At 41.8% G+C, this 22098-nt stretch overlaps 1 protein-coding gene across 2 annotated transcripts in view; it reads left to right on the forward strand.

Annotated features, from left to right (window-relative positions):
• The first annotated feature begins 416 nt into the window (after window positions 1–416).
• Window positions 417–22098, forward strand: part of acvr1c (activin A receptor type 1C) — an 80993-nt gene continuing 59311 nt past the window's right edge. The window contains exon 1 of one of the 2 annotated variants that reach the window (XM_062965485.1): window positions 417–736. In XM_062965485.1, coding sequence (XP_062821555.1) covers window positions 661–736 — 76 coding nt within the window. In that variant the 5' untranslated portion in view covers window positions 417–660. The remainder of the gene's footprint in view (window positions 737–22098) is intronic. The other variant, XM_062965476.1, reaches the window with a different exon arrangement.

Consider the following 22098-nt stretch of genomic DNA (forward strand, 5'->3'; position numbering starts at 1 on the left):
ATAAGTGAGACTCTACTGTATTGCCGTTGCCATTCAAATACTTGAATATTTGTATTTTAAAATTATTTATAACTATAGAATGAATGCAGTTTGACCCCACTGGGATTGTGATAGCCCAGTGCTATGGAATCAGGGTCTTTACAGTCCAAAGGACAACTTCAAGGAGCCCTAGCAGTTCAAACTGGATTCATTCCACAGTGTATAGATCAAGCATGGGCAAACTTGAGCCCTCCAGGTGTTTTGGACTTCAACTCCCACCATTCCTAACAGCCTACCGGCTGTTAGGAATGGTGGGAGTTGAAGTCCAAAACACCTGGAGGGAAGGCCCAAGTTTGCCCATGCTTGGTATAGATGCACCCTGAGAGGCAAGCCCTCACAGCTGGGCAAAGGGTGTGTGTGTGTGTGTGTGTGTGTGTGTGTGTGTGTGTGTGTGTGGTGGCAAGGCGGAGCTGGAGGCGCAGTTCCCTCCCTCGCTTCCCTTTGAGCCGGGAGAAGTGCCTCCTGCCTCCAGAGCTGGGCAAAGGGGCCACGGGGCCACGGAGGAGAGCAGAGCAGAGCAGAGGCAGAAGGGCAGCCAGGGCTCCTCCGGGCTTGCTCGGCCTCCTCTGCCCTCCTGCTCCGAGGCGCGCTCCCACCTGCGGGCTTCTCCCATGTGCGGCCATGCGGACAGCGCTCCCGTCCCGGCTCTGCGCCGCCGGGCTCCTGCTCCTCTCCGCCGGCGCCTTTCTTTGCACAGGTAACGCTTTGACTCGAGTTGGTGCTGCTCCTGGCCCCTTGGAGAGACAGGCATCGGCGCCCGGCCCGGAGCATTCGCTCTCTGCATATGCTCAGAGGCAGCCCCTCCTTTGGCCAACACAAAAGTCTTATGTCCCCCTCCTCCTCTTCCTCTTCGTCCCCCTTCTTTTCCTCCTCCTCCTCCACCTCCTTTTCCATTTCTTCCTTTCCGGCCTCTTCCTCTTTTTCTTCCTCCTCTTCCTCATCCTTCTCCATTTCTTCCTCTTCCCCTTCTTCCTCTTCCTCCTCCTCTTTTTCTAGTTCTTCCTCCTCCCCTTTTTCCTCCTCTTTCTGCTCCTCTTTTTCTACTTCTTCCTCCTCCCGCTCTTCCTTCTCTTCTTCCTGCTCCTCTTTTTCTACTTTTTATCCTTTTTTTCTACTTCTTCCTCTTTCTCCTCTTCCTGCTCCTCTTCCTCTCTTCTTCTTCTCCTTCTTCTTCTTCTTCCTCTTCTTCTTCTTCTTCCTCCTCCTCCTCCTCATCCTCCTCTTTTTCCTCCTTTCTTCTTCCTCTACTTCCTTCTCTTTTTCTACTTTTTCCTATTGTTTCCCTTCTCTTCCTCCTCTTCCTTCTCCTCCTCCTTCTCTTTTTCTGCTTCTTCCTCTTCCTCCTCTTTTTCTTCCTCTTCCTCTTTTTCTACTTCTTCTTCCTCTTTTTCCTTTCTTCTTCGTCCTCCTCATCCTTCTCTTTTTCTTCTTCCTCCTCTTCCTCTTTTTTCTTCTTCCTCCTCCTCTTTTTTCTTCTTCCTCCTCTTCCTTTTCCTCCTTTCCTCTTCTTCCTTCTCTTTTTCTACTTCTTCCTCCTCCTCTTCCTCTTTTTTCTTCTCCTCCTCTTCCCCCTCCTCTTCCTCTTTTTTCTTCTTCCTCCTCCTCTTCCTTCTCTTTTTCTACTTCTTCCTCTTCCTTCCCTTCCTCCTCCTATGGCTCCTCCTCCTCTTCCTTCTCCTCTTTCTCTTTCTCTGCTTCTTCCTTTTCCTCCTCTTTTTCTTCCTTTTCCTCCTCCTTTTCCTGCTCTTCCTCTTTTTTCTTCTTCGTCCTCTTCTTTTTCCTCCTCCTCCTCCTCTTCCTTGTCCTTTTCTACTTCTTCCTCTTTTTTCCCTTCCTCCTCCTCCTCCTCCTCTTTTTCTACTTCTTTGTCTTCCTCTTCCTCCTCCTCTTCCTCTTCTTCTTGCAGTAGACTCAGTTAACTGTAACTCAAGCAACTAGAACTCCCAAGCAAGCGGCACAAAGCCGAATGCATTTTTTAAAATAAAAAATCCCCTCTTTTTACAATACGTTAATTTAAATTTGTCTTTATTTGCATTCAGTTCCTGTATTTCAATATTAATATCACGTTAATACAGAGTTTATGCTATGGTATAGCACAGGGCATAGTGTTATTTTCTCTTTTTAATAGTACAGTAGAGTCTCACTTATCCAACCTTCGCTTATCTAACATTCTGTATTATCCAACACAGTCTGCCTTTGTTTTTGTAGACAATGTTTTCAATACATTGCGATGTTTTGATGCACAATTCTTAAATACAGTAATTACTACATATTGTATTGAACCGCTTTTTCTGTCAGTTTGTTGTAAAACATGATGATGTTTTTGTTGCTTAATTTTTAAAATCATAATTTGATGTTTAATTGGCTTTTCCTTAATCCCTCCTTATTATCCAACATTTTCGCTTATCCAACATTCTGCCGGCCTGTTTATGCTGGATAAGTGAAACTCTACTGTAACTCTCAAACAATCAGAAGCTACATTTATCCGGCAACTAGCAACCACATGGGTGCTGGTGATCTTAGAACCTATTGCTCTGTTGTTGTTGTTGTTATATTGATTTATATCCTGCTTTCCTGTCTTAAAAAGACTCATGTGGGGGAACTCCATATGCAGTTTGACAGCACTTTAAAAGTCATGGCTTCATGCTATGGAATCCTGGGAGTTGAAGTTTGGTGTAGCATCAGCACTCTTTGGCAGAGAAAACCCGGTGAAACTATTAACTCCCATGATTTCATGGAACTGAGCCATGGCATTTAAAGTGCTGTCAAACATCATGAATTCTACACTGTAGATGCTCCTACATCACAAAAGAGAAATAAGTACAGGACTGGCCAGGGGGGCATTTATACTATAGAATGAATTGCGTTTGATATCACTACAATCACTATGGCTCAATGCTATGGTGTCATGGGAGTTGTAGTTTTGCCAGGTCTTGAGCCTTCTCTGCCAAAGAGTGTTGGTCTCTCACTAATCTACAGTCCCTAGAATTCCATAGCATTGAGTCCCAACAGTTCAAGTGGTGCCAAACTGCATTCGTTCTGCAAGAAAAGTTCAGGATTCTCAAGGTATTGTTGGTAAGTAAACTCTCTCTGACAACGGCACAACTTTCCGTATTGAGGAACCAATCCAGATTGGATCCTGATGAAATTCATGTAAATATAAACTCAGGGCGGCGGCAGTTTACAGCTTTGAGGGCAAAGGACAGCCGCAGTTGGCAGCAGAAAGAGTTTTTTTTTTTAAAAAAGGACCTTTTGCAAAGCTATTCAATGCTAATCGAGGTGATCAATTGAAACATTCACACTTGCGTCCAACAGACAAGAGTTCTTTCTCTCACCCTGGAGATTATTCCAGAGATATATAAACCCCATTTGCCTAGTTTCCAACAGACCTCAAAACCTCTGAGGATGCCTGCTGTAGATGTGGGTGAAACGTCAGGAGAGAATGCTTCTGGAATATGATCATACAGCCTGGAAAACTCACAGCAACCCAGACCTGTCTTTGATTTCAAAACTGCTCCATAGCTGCTTTCAATGCTAGGGGTTACATCCCCAGGTACATCTACACTGCAGGATGAATGCAGTTTGACACCCTTTTGATTTCTATGAACCAATGCTATGGAATCCTAAAGCTGGTAGTTTAGTGAGGATACAACTCTGAGGATACCCAGGCATTGCGGCAGGGCAGTTAATGTGTCAAACTGCATTCATTCTACAGTGCAGAGGTGTGCAGAGCAAGGTGTTGGCTCTTGCTAAGTGGTAATGATGCACTGCATATTTTTAGAGATTGTGAAGGCTATTACTGCTTCACATTGGAATCAAAAGCATAATTTGGAACAACCCCCCCCCCCCCAAAGTGTTAGATTTCCTGCTTTATTAAAAAGCAATAAGACTATGTGTGAAAGGATGGGCTGATTGGTCTGGTGGAAGTGAATTTGGTTCTCTAGTGCCAGTGGCAGTCAGGCGGCTGAAAGAAAATGGGATATGTGTGGGTCTGTGTGAACAAAAAGTTTCTTATAGGGCACTTATAAAGTATATTGAAAATATACATGTGAGGCCGTAGTGATCTATCTTAGAAGAGAGCTTTTTAAAATCATCTCAGAAGTGACTTGAGAACATACTGCAAGTCGCTTCTGGTGTGAGAGAATTGGCCGTCTACAGAGACGTTGCCCTGGGAATGCCTGGATGTGTTACCATCCTGATGAGAGGCTTCTCTCATGTCTCTGCAAGCTAGAGCTGACAGACAGGAGCTCACCCCGTCTCGTGGATTTGAACCGGCAACGTTCAGGTCAGCAGTCCAGCTGGCACAAGGGTCTAACCTACTGTGCCATCGCAGCTCCATAGAAGAAAGCTGTCTAAGGAGATAGAAACCAGCATAGTGTAGTGATTTGAATGTTGGAATAGGACCCGGAAAGAAACTCAGAGGAGGACTTTGGGCAAGTCAAACTCTCTCAGCCTCTGATGAAGGCAAGGGAAACCCTATCAAGAAATAGGAAAATCCTAGGATAAGTCAGAATCAAGGCACATAACAACATCAATAAAGGACACAGAATGTCAGATCAATAGGTAAAGGTAAAGGTTTCCCCTGACGTTAAGTCCAGTCGTGACCGACTCTGGGGGTTGGTGCTCATCTCCATGTCTAAGCCGAAGAGCTGGCGTTGTCCGTAGACACCTCCAAGGTCATGTGGCTGGCATGACTGCATGGAGCCCCATTACCTTCCACTGGAGCATTACCTATTGATCTACTCACATTTGCATGTTTTCAAACTGCTAGGTTGGCAGGAGCTGGGGCTAACAGCGGGTGCTCATTCCGCTCCCGGGATTTGAACCTGGGACTTTTTGTTCTGCAAGTTCAGCAGCTCAGCGCTTTAACACACTGTGCCACCATAGAGCAAATGCAGTGAATGCATATTTTTTGTATTGTAGTGAATGTGTATGCTTCTTGTAATGCAGATGAAATAACTCAGCCAAGGCTCTGCCAGGAGCGAAATCACCTCTTCCCTTGGTATCACTGGAAAATTTCCTTGAAATGAAATTAACAACTTTGTAGAAACAAACCCATCTTCTTCCAAGCTTGGCAGAAGTTGCAAGATATTGCACATAATTAATTTTACTGCCTTACCTCCAATCCTGCTTATGCTCACTGCATCTAGAAGGCTATTATTGTGGATATGTTTTTATTGTATTTTATATGCCTTTGATTTTATATGTTCATATGTTTTAAATGTACCTTGTTGTATTTTGTGGTTTATTTTGATCTTGGTCCCCATGTGAGCTGCCTCGAGTCCCTTCAGGGAGATGGAGCAGGATACAAGAATAAAGTGATGATGATGATGATGATGATTATTATTATTATTATTATTGGCAGTAGTTCCCAACCTTTGGTCTGCAAGGTGTCTAAGACTTCAATTCCCAGAAGCCTCAGCCAGTTTGGCCAACTGTCAGGAATTTTGGGAGCTGAAGTCCAAAGATTGGGTCAAAGATTGGGAACCACTCATGATGTATGTATGGAAGTGAATTATGTACAGTCATTGGAGTGACAGTGGTTTATGGACAGGCATGGGGTGTGTGTTGGTGGGTACACATGCTTCTGTGCCACATTATCCAAAGGCTAGTCCTCCTTGAAGGATCAGTTCCTCCTAGATCTCTTCTGCTTCAAGCAGCCACTTCTGTTCTCTTATTACTTGGTCTGGTTCTCTATTCATGGCCCTTGTATAAAATTGGACAACACATGCTACAGCTAAGTGATTGTATATTGGTTACGGCATGCTTTCAAAGTCACTTCTGATATATGGGAACTGTAAAATGATCATATCACAGGCAAGATTTATTCAGAGGGGGTTGCCTTTCTCTGAGGCTAAGAGTTTGTGACTTGTCCAAGGCCATTCAGCCCCCTTCCACACAGCTGTATAAAATCCACATTGAACTGGATTATATGGCAATGTGGACTCAGATAATCCAGTTCAAAGCAGATATTGTGGATTATTTGCCTTTTTTCATGTCAGGAGCGATTTGGGAAACTTCAAGTCGCTTCTCACACCAGAAGCGACTGGCAGTTTCTCAAGTCGCCCCTGACACACACAAAAAATCTGCCTTGATATTCTGGGTTATATGGCTGTGTGAAAGGACCCTCAGTGGATTTCCACGGCCAAGTAGGAATTCAAACTCTGGTCTCCAGAGTCATAGTTCAGTGCTCAAACACTTCACCAGACTGACTCCCCATGACTCCATATATCATTTTTTAATCACTGTTGGTTTCTGTGCATTAAGATAACTTTTATTCTGTGCTATGGCCCCTTCCACACAGCTGTATAAAATCTGCATTGAATTGGATTATATGGCAGTATGGACTCAAGATACTCCAGCTCAAAGCAAATATTGTAGATTATCTGCCTTGATATTCTGGTTTATATGGCTGTGTAGAAGGGCCCCAAGAAACAAATCTGTATCCTGTAATAGATCATATAAATTTGTATTGTTATTTTATTTACCATATTTATATCCCACCTCAACCCCTGGTGGGGCTCAAGGCAGCTTACAAATGGCACTACATAGTAGTGCCTACAACATAAAACATAAAAAGTTACATTAAGATTAAAATAAGCATACATACAAACATATTTAAATACAATCCAATGTTAAAACATAGCATCCAAAGACTAGGTTTAAAACCGATCCAGAGTCAACTGCACGATTTCAAGTAAATTTATTGCCCAACTAGAAAATCTGTAGATTTTTCCTTATTTTGCATAAGTGTTGGGAACACTGGCTTCTGGAGATTTCACTAAGTATTTTCCCACTTTGAGGTCTACTGAGTCTGTTGTCTGTCTGTTCTGCCTATCTCAGTGGTTCCCAACCTTTTTTTGACCAGAACCCATTTGACCAGAAATCACTTTGACCAGTGCCCACTTGACTGGGACCACTCTCTAACATTAGTACCAAAAGGGTTACGAATCAGTTTTTGGTCAACTTTAGATTCGGTTTGGTTATTTGTGGTGCCGATTCAGAAAATTGCATTGGATAGACCACATCAGTTTCATCTGTGCTGACGATCGTGCCATCACCGCCCAAGCAGGGAGCTTTGAAATGGTTAAACAGAAGCTCTCCGAAGCTTTAGGTGCTCTTACTGCCTATTATAGGGAAAATCAGCTGATCCCTAATCTATCTAAAACACAGATGTGTGCTTTCCACCTTAAGAACAGACAAGCATCTCGAGCTCTGAGGATTACCTGGGAAGGAATCCCACTGGAGCATTGCAGCACACCAAAATACTTGGGAGTTACCCTGGACCGTTACAAGAAGCACTACATTACTACCAAGTAAAAAGTGGGCTCTAGAAAAAAGTTCGTACAAAAGCTGACTGGCACAACCTGGGGATCACAACCTGACACAATGAAGACATCTGCCCTTGTGCTTTGCTACTCTGCTGCTGAATACGCATGCCCAGTGTGGAATACATCTCACCACGTTAAACAGTGGATGTGGCTTTTAATGAGACATGCCGCATTATCACTGGATGTCTACGTCCTACACCAAAGGAGAAATTATATTGCTTAGCCAGTATTGCACCACCTGACATCCGCCGGGAAGTAGCAGCCAGCAATGAAAGGACCAAGGCATTGACATCTCCGGCCCACCCCCTGTTCGGATATCAGCCAGCATGTCAACACCTTAAATCAAGAAATGACTTTCTAAGATCTACAGAGATACTTGTAGATCTTAGAAAGTGGCAGGCTAAAACCCGGAACCTTAATCAGTGGCCGACGCCAGATGAGAGACTTTCCCCTGGGCACACAGAAGGCTGGGCAACTTGGAAGGCGCTGACCAGACTGTGCTCTGGCACCACTGTCAGAGTAATTTACACAGCGCAGCAGCAGTTGAATGGAGTCAGTGGAACAGAGAACGAAGAGACATCAGAGACGATGGTAAAACTATATATAAGTTTTACTGAAAGCAGTAATAAAGACAAATAGACTTGCAGACAATGGACACAGGACTTGACTCTCAGCAGATAGCACCCGACTCAACTCATAAAAGAACAGAACAGAACTGATGCAATCAGCAATGCGCACACACTTGTGTCTGGACACTCCCTGGTTCCAGCCACACATCAAGGACATCACAGCTTCTTAGTAATTAACTCTTTCCAGACTATGTTACACTCTGGATGATGCAATCAGTATGCAATACAGGCAAGACACACATTTCATTTAAACACTGCCAATACACAAACCCCACATTAACAACCACGAGATGCAGAGCCAACCTTAAGAAATGGGGCTACAAAGTGGAGTCCACCACATGTGACTGTGGAGAAGAGCAAACCACAGACTACCTACTGCAATGCATTCTGAGCCCTGCTACATGCACAATGGAGGACCTTCTAACAGCAGCACCAGAGGCACTCCAAGCTACTGGGCAAAAGACATATAGTATTAATGCCATTTTTTTTCTTTCTTAAAAAAAATCTCTATGTTTGCAAATCCATTACAACTTGTACCCTCGGTTTGCTTCTGACATGAGAAATAAACAAACCACATTGTTTCTCATGCAGAACATATGCTATTCAGTAGTCACCATCTGCTTGCCCACTTAAAACCATATTTAATAATCTAGAGTTGATGTGGTCTGTGAAAAGGAGCGGAAATAAAATAAATAAATAAAGATTGGATTTTTGTTTTCGCGGCCCACAGGTTGGGAACCACTGGTCTATCCCTATCTATCTATCCATTTATCATCCTGCCTTTCTCCCGATGTGGAAGCTTGCCTTCTCACCTTTTAAAAAAATATGGCAGCTGACATCTGCAGAAGTATGGTATCTTTCCCCTAGTTCAATATTTCACACTTCTGTGGGGACGACAAACCATTAAGCTGCGATGAATGGTCCGGGTGTTTCTGTGGCCAAAGGTTGTCATGCAACGTAGACAACCTTTGCATTGCCATTCACAGTTAAAGTAAGAACACCAGACTCAATTACATTGCTTCTAAATTTATATCCTAGCTGCCTCATTGAGAAAAGTTTGAGACAGGGCCACGTGGCTCAATTTTTGGAGAGAAATTTTATGGATACACTTGGGCAAGTGTTTGTATATGAGTGAGCTCTGAGCTTCAAGTTAGACTGGGGGGTGTCTCTTGAGAAATCATTGCGCTGGCAAAGGACTGCCTCCTCTTGCCGTTGCTTAGCTTCATTCGGCATGTTCAAATTCTAATCTTCTTAAACAAAAGGTGCTACATAAAGGCCAGAAAGCATGTTTGCCTGTGAATGTACGTGACGAGCCTGTGTCCTACAGAGAGTTATTGCATAATTCAGCGGGGTCGCTAAGCCTGACTTTTTTCTCACTCACAGCTCACCTGGACTCATTCATAATATTTCCCATTACAATGTGTTTTAACATTTTTATCTTTAACAAACATATAATCCATGCATCCCCCCTATCCTTTCTTTAACATATTGTCCCTGTAGCTTTGACAGCTGTTTGTGGCTGCTGTGCCTTCATTATTGTTTCTCAGAGATGTTAAGAAGCTTAATGCACTTAATTATTATCAATGAATATATAATAGAACTAGGTCAATTAGGTTTTAGTGGTAATAATCAGGCAAAAGCTATTAAGTGGACTAGGCCAGTCCCAAGTTGTTATCATATTAGTGTCTTGGGCAGAAAACACAAGTTCATTTAACTTTACCTCATATGGAGTAAAAACAGTATGAGTTAGAAGTTACTATTTGAAGGGGTTTATTTTGTAGGAAATGCAGGGTATTAATTATTTGGAAAAAAAGAAGGAAAGCAGGAAGGATGGATAAATAAATGAACAGAGATGGCATCTTTTTAAACACACACATATACTCAGGGATGATTCATTGGACACAGAGATAACCCAATGTTGTGTTATAACAACAACAACAACAACTTTGTGTTGTCGAAGGCTTTCATGGCTGGGATCACAGGGTTGTTGTATGTTTTCCTCATATGGAGTAAAAACAGTATGAGTTAGAAGTTACTATTTGAAGGGGTTTATTTTATAGGAAATGCAGGGTACAGTAGAGTCTCACTTATCCAACGTAAACGGGCCGGCAGAACGTTGGATAAGTGAATATGTTGGATAATAAGGAGAGTTAACGATGCATGTCTTATTTCAATATACATAATACCAAAAGTAACTAATGCTTAAACGACATTTTAAACGATACTTTGGAATGTAATGTAACTAACATTTTGTTAATTGTTGGAATGTAATAAAATTGTTGGAATGTAATAAAATTGTTAGAATGTAATAAAATTAAAAAATTAATTTAAAAAAACCTGGAAAAAAATAAGGAGAGTTTAAGGAAAAGCCTATTAAACATCAAATTAGGTTATGATTTTACAAATTAAGCACCTGTCAGGACCCAGGCTGCAGAGCACCAATAACCATACACAGAGGCCAGAATCTATCTAATATCTTTATTGAGGAAATATATAAAGTTAATAAAAGCAAGTGTAGGAAATAGTTCAGAAGTAGACCTTTCAGGAAAGGTCAAAATTAGTCCAAGAAAACAATGTCCAATATGAAATATTAAGGTCCAAAGTTGTAATCCAATAACCGAAACACTCACTTTGCCAAGCAAAGTGAGGGGCGATGACAAGGTCCTTTAGTCCATGGAGCTTAATGCAAGGCTAGGAAGCAAACTAGATTCTTGGCAAACAAGGCTTGATTCAAGGCAACAAGAAGCGAGGAGCAAGAACAGGGTCCGTGGCAAAATCCGTGGCGAGGTCCGGGGAACAAGGCAGGGCTGGAATGAGAGCAAGGTCCTGGAAACTGGAGTAGCGTAGTCCACACACAATCTACTCCCGAAGCTGACGAATTGACTCCGCAAGGAATCCTTGTGGCCAAGCATCTATATAGGATCTTGTTTTCCCGCCAAAGCAGACTTTCTCTGGGGAACAAGAACCGAAACCTAAACTGTCCAGATGCAGGACTCCTTAAACTTTCCCAAGGGAATCAGACTTAATCATCTAATTGTCTGGCAGCTATCCGGGCGCTTCGGCGAGTCGCCTCCCGCGCGTGTCTATCTTGATTATAATAAAGGCGGCGAGAAAATGGGGGAGATTTCTCCTCAAGGCTTGTTTGTGTGACTTCTTGTGGGCAAACATCCTGCAGCTGCAAGGGCTCCAAAACTGGCAAAAACGGTGGGAAACCCAAGTTTTCCTCTTCATCTGTCACAACAGTACTAGGAACGGGACTACATGGCCCATAAGTCATCACAGCACCAAAACATCATGTTATACAACAAATTTGACATAAAAGGTAGTTCAATATGCATTAATGCTATGTAGTAATTACAGTATTTACGAAGTTAGCATCAAAATATCATGATGTATTGAAAACATTGACTACAAAAATGCGTTGGATAATCCAGAACGTTGGATAAGTGAGACTCTACTGTATTAATTATTTGGAAAAAAAGAAGGAAGGCAGGAAGGATGGATAAGTAAATGAACAGAGATGGCATCTTTTTAAACACACACATATACTCAGGGATGATTCATTGGACACAGACATAACCCAATGTTGTGTTATAACAACAACAACAACAACTTTGTGTTGTCGAAGGCTTTCATGGCTGGGATCACTGGGTTGTTGTATGTTTTCCGGGCTGTATGGCCATGTTCTAGAAGTATTCTCTCTTGACATTTCACCCACATCTATGGCAGGCATCCTCAGAGGTTTACTAAGCAAGGAAGGTTTATATATATCTGTGGAAAGTCCAGGGTGAGAGAAGAACTCTTTGTCAATTGGAGGCCAGTGTGAATGTTGTAGTTAATCACCTTTATTAGCATTGAATAGCTTCATCTCCTGGCTTTTTCCTGCCTGGGGGCATCCTTTTTTCGGAGTTCGTTAGCTGCCCCTGGTTCCCATGTCTGGAACTCCTCTTTATTCTTATATCCCGTCCCATCTCCCCAAATTGACTCGGGGCGATTTATATGGGAATCAAGCCCTAAAAACACAATGATGCATAGCATAGAATTACATTCCAAAATTAATACATAAAATATATAAAAACATTGAACATCATAATTCAATAATCCAACAACTAATCAGTGCCATGGACATATTCAGAATTGGGGAGAGGGATAAAATCTGTGTATAGTAGGAATAAAAGCCATTGCTAAGGAGAGGCATAAATCAGTGCAAAGCTATAGGTGAGGTAGAGATGTGCCGATTTAATCGAAAGCACATCGGAATAGCCAGGTTCTCAAGTTTTTCCGGATAGAGTCCAATGTGGGGAGTTCCAGAGCAAGGAGGCCACAATTGAGAAGGCCATTTTATGTTCCATTTTCTCACAAAACTCCCTTGGAGTCCCAGTGGTGCAATGGTTTAAACCCTTGTCCTGGCAGGACTGCTGACTGAAAGGTCGGTGGTTCGAATCCAGGGAGTGGGGTGAGCTCCCGTCCGTCAGCTCTAGCTCCCCATGCAGGGAGATGAGAGAAGCCTTCCATAGGATGGTAGAACATCAAACATCCAGGTGTCCCCTGGGTAACATCACTGCGGACAGCCAATTCTCTCACACCAGAAACGACTTGCAGTTTCTCAAGTCGTTCCTGACACACACACATACACAAACCAGAACTCCCTAGAACTTGTGGGAGAAAGTGTAACTTACTTGCTCTAGCTTTTTCCCATCTCACCTCCTGAACTCCTTTCCAGAGTGCTACTGAATATGCTCATGTTCCCCCAGCTATTTAGAGATACCCAGAAAGTAGATGCGGGAAGAGAAAAGGCAAGGCATCGGTAGCAAACAATCTTTCTGCCTCTCATAAACTGATAGATTTGAATAGCTTGGAAATGCCTACAGCTTGGAAATACTCTTGAAAAAGTGAATATGTTAGTGGGTTGCTGTGGTTTTTCTGGCCTGTATGGCCATATTCCAGAAGCATTCTCTCCTGATGTTTCACCCACATCTATGGCAGGCATCCTCAGAGGTTGTGAGGTCTGTTGGAAACTAGGCAAGTGGGGTTTATATAGCTGGTACAAAACATAACAGAGGCAGTGGAGGTGTAAATGAAACTTGGGGTGAGTGGCAGGCTCTTTTTTTCTCTGTGTACTCTTTATGCCCCCACACTACAGCACTTTAGAAAAGAATGAAAAACGTGGCTGTTTCAGCAGGCTTTGCATACTGTTTAGACAATTGTGAATCTAATTGCCATTATAATAGCACCTTACCTTGTTTAAGGTAATACAGTTGAGATGCTGAACTGCTGTATGGATCTTTCAATTATGGCTACGACCATATTTTATTGTCTCTACTTAATTGAGGTTGCTTTTATTAATTTTATATGTCGATTTTTTTCTATTGTGTTCTGAGTGATATATTGTCGTATTGTATTGTACATGTTATGGCACTATTATGTGTCATTGTGCAACCTGCCCCGAGTCCCTATGGGAGATGGAGGCGGGGTATAAAAAAGGCTTATTATTATTATTATTATTATTATTATTATTATTATTATTATTATTATGCTTTCTCTCCCTCTTTCTGGCTCTGTTTTCTGAGGTGGACTGTTTATCTCTCTCTCTCTCTGTGTGTGTTTTCTGTGAGATCCAGGACCATAACCAGAAAAAAAATTCGAGGGGGGTGGTTGAAACTTTTTTATTGAATCATGAAGAGTAGTTCTATAATGCAAAATAATTTAGAAATCAGGCTCCATCAATAAACTTAAGTGGAAACTCAAGACAGATAAACTTCAGTAGACACTCATGGGGATTTGGTTAACCAGTTAAAATTCATGAGTAAACCAGATTGTTTTTAAAACCTGAAAAATTTCGGGGGGGGGGGGGGGGTAGGGGTTCAACCTACAGGGCTACAGCCCTAGTGAGATCTATGACAGAATGGGGGCCAGGGCAGCTCAAGACTAGGCTGGGGAGAGCTGATCTCTCCCAAATATAACCTGGAAAAATTGGACCACCAAGACTCTTGTATAGATGAGCTTCCTGGGAATTAATCTGTCAGAGGTATACTTCATGATCATGCATCAAGAAATACTAAGGCAAGAACTGATGTTGAGCTCTCAAAGAATAATGAAGGGTGCCCTATGCAGTTTGTGAGTAAACTACACTCATCACATGGAGAGTGATCTGGGGACACATTGTAGCTTGTCCAATGGCCAGGGATTCTGAGAGCTGAAGTCCAAAACATCTGGACAGCCAGAAGTTTGGCACCACTGTCCTGAGCAATCTGGCCGTTATTTTTGTATGGACATGAATTACATAGGAGTGTTTTCTAGGTATCTCCCAAAGGGAGTGAATTCTACATTTTTTTTTAGAATTTGCTGTTGCCAAATCTAGAAATTGTGGTGCTGGTGCTTTTTGTTGTTACATTACCCAACTATAATGCCACCTGCCAGTTTTGCAGGCACCCTCTTTTATTTAGTGTCTATCCCCTATTGCAATGAACTTCAAACAGAAATTGTAATTGGCTCCTAAGCTTTTGTTCTGATTTCATATTTTGCGCTCTTGGGATGTATGGTGCTTTAAATATATGAAGTGTAATAACTTTTGTGTAATGCTCTTTCATTGCAAGCAGCGACATTTTTAATTCAGTACTTCTGTTCAGTTTATGCATACTTGACAGGCAACTTGACAGCACATACATATATACTTATATTCATTTGAGAGCCAATTCATGTTATTACCAGCCCTGTGGGAAACTGTCTTATACTACATCAAACTAGTGGTCCACTATGATGAATAATAATACAGCGTTCCCTCACTACTTTGCGGTTCGCTTTTTCCGGATTCGCTGTTATGTGGTTTTTCAATAAACTCTAAAATAATATTATAAATCATAAGAAATAACAATTTACAGCCTAAGGAAGAAAGGAAGGAAGAAGCCAAAGGGAGAGAAAAGGAGCCCAAGTGGCAACGGGAGGAGAAGGAGGTGATTTATCAACACATGATTGGTTGATAAAGACTTAAAATAGTGTATAACTACGAAAATAACGTATAAATATATAGTGTTCCTACTTTGCGGATTTTCACTTATTGCAGGTGGTCCTGGAACCTAACCTCCGCGGTAAGTGAGGGAACACTGTAATATTATTGATAATAATAATATTTATTATTTTATGTGCGTTAAAGCGCTGAGCTGCTGAACTTGTGGACCAAAAGGTCCCAGGTTCAAATCCCGGGAGCGGAATGAGCGCCCGCTGTTAGCCCCAGCTTCTGCCAACCTAGCAGTCCAAAAAAATGCAAATGTGAGTAGATCAATAGGTACCGCTTCTATGGGAAGGTAACGGCGCTCCATGCAGTCATGTCGGCCACATGACCTTGGAGGTGTCTACGGACAACGCCGGCTCTTCGTCTTAGAAATGGAGATGAGCACCTACCCCCAGAGTCGGTCACGACTGGACTTAACATCAGGGGAAACCTTTACCTTTTTACTATGTCAAGTCATGTCAACTATGGTTTCTCCTTATCTACCACTTTATCTTCTTTTTGCCCTATTTTTAAAAAATAGTCATGCCAGTGAATTTGTCATCTTCTGTGGCCAAAGCATGATCTTTCCTGCTGAACTATATCCTCTCCCCTGGTGCTAGGACTCTACCTAAAAATCCTGTACTTGTTGGCTCCTCTCCATGTTAAGTAGTCCCATGTTAAGATCCTTTTCACACTACACAATTATAGTGCTATGATCCCATTATTACCATAGTTCTGTCCTATGGAATCCTCAAATATGCAGTGTATGAAGGGACATTTAGAATTCGCAGCCAAAGAGCTGCAATGGTGCCTCACTAGATTGCAAATCCATAGGATGTTAGAGGCATTTAGTGTGGAATCATAGTACCATACATGAAAGGGCACGAAGATTAAGGTTTCTGTATGTATTGTGGAAAACCTAGGCTGTATGAAGTATAGCCCCCGATGGCGCAGCGGATTAAACCACTGAGCTGCTGAACACGCTGAATGAAAGGTTGGCGGTTCGAAACCGGGGAGCGGGGTGAGCTCCCGCTGTTAGCCCCAGCTTCTGCCAACCTAGCAATTTGAAAACATGCAAATGTGAGTAGATCAATAGGTACCACTTCTGCGGGAAGGTAAGGGCGCTCCATGGAGTCATACCGGCCACATGACCTTGGAGGTGTCTACAGACAACGCCGGCTCTTTGACTTAGAAACAGAGATGAGCACCAACCCCTAGAGTCAGACATGACTAGACTTAATGTCAGGGGGAAATCTTTACCTTCACCTATGAAGCATTGCTCTTCCTCCATGGAAGGGAAGGATCCAGTGTAAGTGGGTTGGTATGATCTCTTTTTCTTGCTGCAAACCCCTTTAAAGCAGCAGGCAGGGGGAAAATAAGATGTTCAGTCTAAAAGACCCCAATCCCATGAGTTTCTACAACTTTCCCCAATCTTCTGTTCAATCAGCAGGAAGGGTCTTTGGGTGGAAATTGTAGGTTTTACAACCTGCAATTACAAAACAATTGTACAAAACAATTACAAAATTGTAATTGTGTTGAAATCTATGTATGATTGAATTTTGAACAGAAAGATGCTGGAAACTGTGGTCGGCCCATTTTCTGTTCCAGTGTTTGTCTGTATAAAATTTTAACAAGTACAGTAGAGTCTCACTTATCAAACATTAGCTTAACCAACGTTCTGGATTATCCAATGCATTTTTGTAGTCAACGTTTTCAATACATTGTGATATTTTGGTGCTAAATTCGTAAATACAGTAATTACTACGAAGCATTACTGCGTATTGAACTACTTTTTCTGTCAAATTTGTTGTATAACATGATGTTTTGGTGCTTAATTTGTAAAATCATAACCTAATTTGGTGTTTAATAAGCTTCTCCTTAATCTCTTCTTATTATCCAACATATTTGCTTATCCAATGTTCTGCCGGCCCGTTTATGTTGTATAAGTGAGACTCCACTGTAATACACATTTAAACGGCACTCCATGCAGTCATGCCGGCCACATGACCTTGGAGGAGTCTATGGACAATGCTGGCTCTTCAGCTTAGAAATGGAGATGAGCACCAACCCCCAGAGTCGGACATGGCTAGACTTAATGTCAGGGGAAAACCTTTACCTTTACCTAATACACATTTATGTACTTGAATGTTACAAAGATATAGAATCATAAAGCTGGAAGACGCCACAGGGACCATCACGTCCAATACTATGTTAAGCAGGAATATTCCGTCAAAGCACTTCAGCCTCTATTTAAAAACCTTCCTAGATGGAGACTCCACCACACCGCAAAGCACATTGAGCCGAACAACTCTATCCACAAGAAAGTTTTTTTTCTAATGTTTTAGTGGAAAGTCTTTTTCTGTAGTTTGAATCCATTGCTCCATGTCCCTGGCTTCAAAGCAGCAGAAAACAAGCTTGCCTCATCTTCAGTATGACGTCTTTTCAGATATTTAAACAGAGCTGTCATGTCACCTCTTAATCATCTCTTTCCCATGCTAAATATGCCCAGCTTACTTTAAAGCCAGATGAAGAATCATGAAAAAGCTTGGTCATATCAAAGGCTTGATTTTGTCTTTGCCTTTTCTTTAATTGACCCCAAGTATACTGTTCCTTTGAGATTATTTAAAATGTTGCTAAACGTTCCAAGTTCTCCTCAAGGATATATATAATTTCTAATTATAGAATTCTTTTGTTACAGAGCAGTTATGACGGCAAATGTGTAGTTCATAAAATTTCAGATCAAAAACACTACCCACTATTTCAGCTTGCTTTCATGAACAGATAAATGATTAACCAGCTGTAGTTCAAAGGATTTTTAAATGCAGGTGGTGGTGCAGCGGATTAAACCGCTGAGCTGCTGGACTTGCTGACCGAAAGGTCCGTGGTTTGAATCTGGGGAGCGGGGTGAGCTCCCGTTGTTAGCCCCAGCTTCTGCCAACCTAGCAGTTCGAAAACATGCAAATGTGAGTAGATCAATAGGTACTGCTTCAGCAGGAAGGTAATGGCGCTACTTGTAGTCATGCCAGCTACATGACCTTGGAGGTGTCTACGGAGAACACTGGCTTAGAAATGGAGATGAGCACCAACTCCCAGAGTCGGACAGAACTAGACTTAATGCCAGAGGAAAACCTTTACCTTTTAAATATATTATAAACTAAAATGTTACAATGTATTTAGTTAGGCAAATATTTTCCTATAGAGGAATTTACAGAGAATAGCCCTATTAGTAGCTAAGAGCCTGAGATCATAAGAGGAACCTGGCTGAACTAGACAAAAGTATTTTTCAACATTTTTTAACATGCACACAGTAGAGAATTAGAGGCCAATGGGAAACTCACATGTAGGACATGGCGGCTATATAATCTAAGAGTAATCTGCTGGGAAAAGGGAAATGTGAGGGATAGTAAATTGATCTGTTTGGAAATGTGAGAGATACGTAATAATCTTGCAAGCAGACTAATGAAACTGGCAAGGCAGAAGCTGAACAACAACCAGCCCCACTCCTACACAGAGTGCCTTGGGAAAAAAGGATTAGCATTCTTTGTCAAACATATAAAAATAGCTGTACTTGCAATAAATTGTGCAAAATAAAAGATATGGTCTAATGCAGGAGATGCAGAGAAGACAAAATGGCAATAGGTGATGTAGCAATTTGCACATTTGTATGAAGTCAGCAATTGTGCAAATTCACAATTGGTATAGACACACAAGTTTACTAACTCTATCTAGCCGTGATGTCATTAAGACTGGTGTCAAGCAATGCGGTAAGTGATGATGGACCTCCCATTCCAGACCATATCATATCACAATATTGTAGCTAAAATACCAAAAGACACTGTAAAAAAAAGCGGCAATAAAAACAATAGCATGCACTTGAAGCACAGGCAGGTAAAACCACATGATTTAAAGTGTCATTGTAACTGGGTAATAATGGTAACTGACTAGATTGCATGTGCTTTAGAAGGTTCAAAAAGTAAATTAGAGTTTTACCTTTGTACGTATATTGATACAATACATATATGCTGGGTTTATGAAACAGGTTTTTGTGGCTATATCTTACTACAGCGGTGGTTCTCAACTTGTGGTGTTTTTGGCCTTCAACTCCCAGAAATCCTAACAGCTGGTAAACTGCTGGGATTTCTGAAAGGTGTAGGCCAGAAACATCTGGGGACTTCAGGCTGAGAACCACTGTAAGGTAAAGGTTTCTCCTGACATTAAGTCCAGTCATGTCTGACTCTGGGGGTTGGTGCACATCTCCATTTCTAAGCCAAAGAGCCGGCGTTGTCCATAGACACCTCCAAGTTCATGTGGCCGGCATGACTGCATGGAGCGCCCTTACCTTCCCACCGGAGCAGTACCTATTGATCTACTCACATTGGCATGTTTTCGAACTGCTAGGTTGGCAGAAGCTGGAGCAACAGCGGGCGCTCACTCCGCTCCCGGAATTTGAACCTGGGACCTTTCGATCTGCAAGTTCAGCAGCTCAGTGCTTTAACACACTTCGCCACCGAGGCTCCTATAGTAGTAGTACAGAACCACTGTACTACAGGGTAATGTCTTACGGCAGCTAAAATGTGGCACAAAAGTTTTACAGATGATCATTTTAATGTCACACCCTCTGATAGGGCCACCTGCTGCAGTTGCTATCTAGCAAATGACACGGGTATCAAACATAAGGTCATAGGTACTATACTGAGGACTCTGCTAAACTGTCCATCCCACATGGCATACAAGTTATTGAACTATCATGACTAGAATGTCATCTAGGACAAAGGGTCAGATTCCGCAAGCAATACTACAGTGCAGTAAGTATTTAAGAGGTTCAATTTCTGTTTTGCTCACTGACTTTGTACAAGGGATGGACAGGGCTGAGAGTGTAGTTTACTGATTGATAACTGGCAAATAGAGGGGGAAAATGTGGAGGCAGTGACAGACTTTGTATTTCTAAGTGCTAAGATTACTTCGGAGGCAGACTGCAGCCAGGAAATCAGAAGACGTTTACTTCTTGGGAGGAGAGCAATGACCAATCTCAATAAAATAGTGAAGGGTAGAGACATCACACTGGCAACGAAGGTCCTCATAGTTAAAGCAATGGTATTCCCCGTAGTAACCTATGGATGTGAGAGCTGGAACATAAGGAAGGCTGAGCGAAGGAAGATAGACTCTGTGGTGGAGGCTCCTTCTTTGGAGGTTTTTAAGCAGAGGCTGGATGGCCATCTGTCGGGGGTGCTTTGAATGAGATTTTCCTGCTTCTTGCAGGGGGTTGGACTGGATGGCCTGTGAGGTCTCTTCCAACTCTACGATTATATGATTCTATGATTCTACTTTTGAACTGTGGTGTTGGAGGAAAATTCTGAGTGTGCCTTGGACCACAAGAAGATCCAACCAGTCCACACTCTAGGAAATAATGCCCGACTGCTCACTGGAGGGAAGGATACTAGAGGCAAAGATTAAATACTTCGGCCACATAATGAGAAGACAGGAAAGCTTGGAGAAGAGAATGATTCTGGAGAAAATGGAAGGAGAAAGAAAAAAGGGCCTACCAAGGGCAAGATGGATGGATGGCATCCTTGAAGTGACCTTGAAAGAGCTGAGGATGGCAACGGCTGACAGGCAGCTCTGGCGTGGGCTGGTCCATGAGGTCACAAAGAGTCGGAAGTGACTGCACGAATAAACAACAAACAAGACATAACATGGCAGGTTGATTGTATAAATAGTTCGATGTAATTTTCAGATGGGACTGATGTTTTTTAAACACACACACATTCCCACTGTTATTTTACAGAGGGACACTTGGCTGCCAGGTTCGAGAGCGCAGATGAGCTCCCTCTATCAGCTCCAGCTCCATGCGGGGACATGAGAGAAGCCTCCCACAAGGATGGTAAAAACATCAAAAAAACATCCGGGCAATTTTCATTTTTCTGACCCGCCGGGTTTGGAAAATGATGAAATTTTCCAGAAAAAGTGACCTCTGCCAAATCTGGAAAACTTGCCAAATTTTCATTTTTCTGACCCGCCGGGTTTGGAAAATGATGAAATTTTCCAGAAAAAGTGACCTCTGCCAAATCTGGAAAACTTGCCAAGTTTTCATTTTTCTGACCCCTGGGCAACGTCCTTGCAGACGGCCAATTCTCTCACACCAGAAGCAACTCAGGTTGCTCCTGACACAAAAAAAAATAAAAATAAAAATAAAATTGGCTGCTCATCGCTCACCATAGATGTCTATTACCATCTGCTTGTGAAGGGCCAGCAGAAAGTCACAAGTCTTGCCCCGTCTTTCAGATGGTAGAATCAGCATGCTCTGTTTGTCTTGGTAGACTTTCTTTGGTTTATATTTGTTCAGCAAAGCTGTATTACAGTAGAGTCTCACTTATCCAAGCTAAACGGGCCTCCAGGACCTTGGATAGGCGAATATCTTGGATAATAAGGAGGAATTAAGTAAAAGCCTATTAAACATCAAATTAGGTTATGATTTTACAAATTAAGCACCAAAACATCATGTTATACAACAAATTTGACAGAAAAAGTAGTTCAATACACAGTAATGTTATGTTGTAATTACTGTATTTACGAATTTAGCACCAAAATATCACGATATATTGAAAACATTGACTACAAAAATGTATTGGATAATCCAGAACCTTGGATAAGCAAGTCTTGGATAAGTGAGACTCTACTGTATTGAGAAACTATTATTTAAGATTTGAGACTTCTGTAGCCTCTGTAGCCAATCTGAAAGTTACATTATCTGCAGAAGTGTTTGAATCACATGGAAATTAGATTTGCAAAACCCTTGTATAATCAATTCTATACAAGATAAGACAAACAAGGAACATAAAAAACTGCAATTTTGTCTCAATGTTTTGTAGCTGTACTTTAATGTGCTAATATAGTAAAACATTTTTTTGATATTTTTGTTTAATATGAACTAGGTAAACATGCTAAATTGTAAACAACATGGAAATAGGCTTGAGTCATTTTATAAGTGGCTAAAACGGAGAAAAATAAATGTTTATCTCAACCACTAAATCATGGTATAGAAAAATGTAGTAAACAAGCACATGATCATTGCTGCCTTACTCTGACAGGTCATTTCAAAGTCCATTAA

This window comes from Anolis carolinensis, chromosome 1, assembly GCF_035594765.1.
Source record: "Anolis carolinensis isolate JA03-04 chromosome 1, rAnoCar3.1.pri, whole genome shotgun sequence".
Lineage (NCBI taxonomy): Eukaryota > Metazoa > Chordata > Lepidosauria > Squamata > Dactyloidae > Anolis > Anolis carolinensis.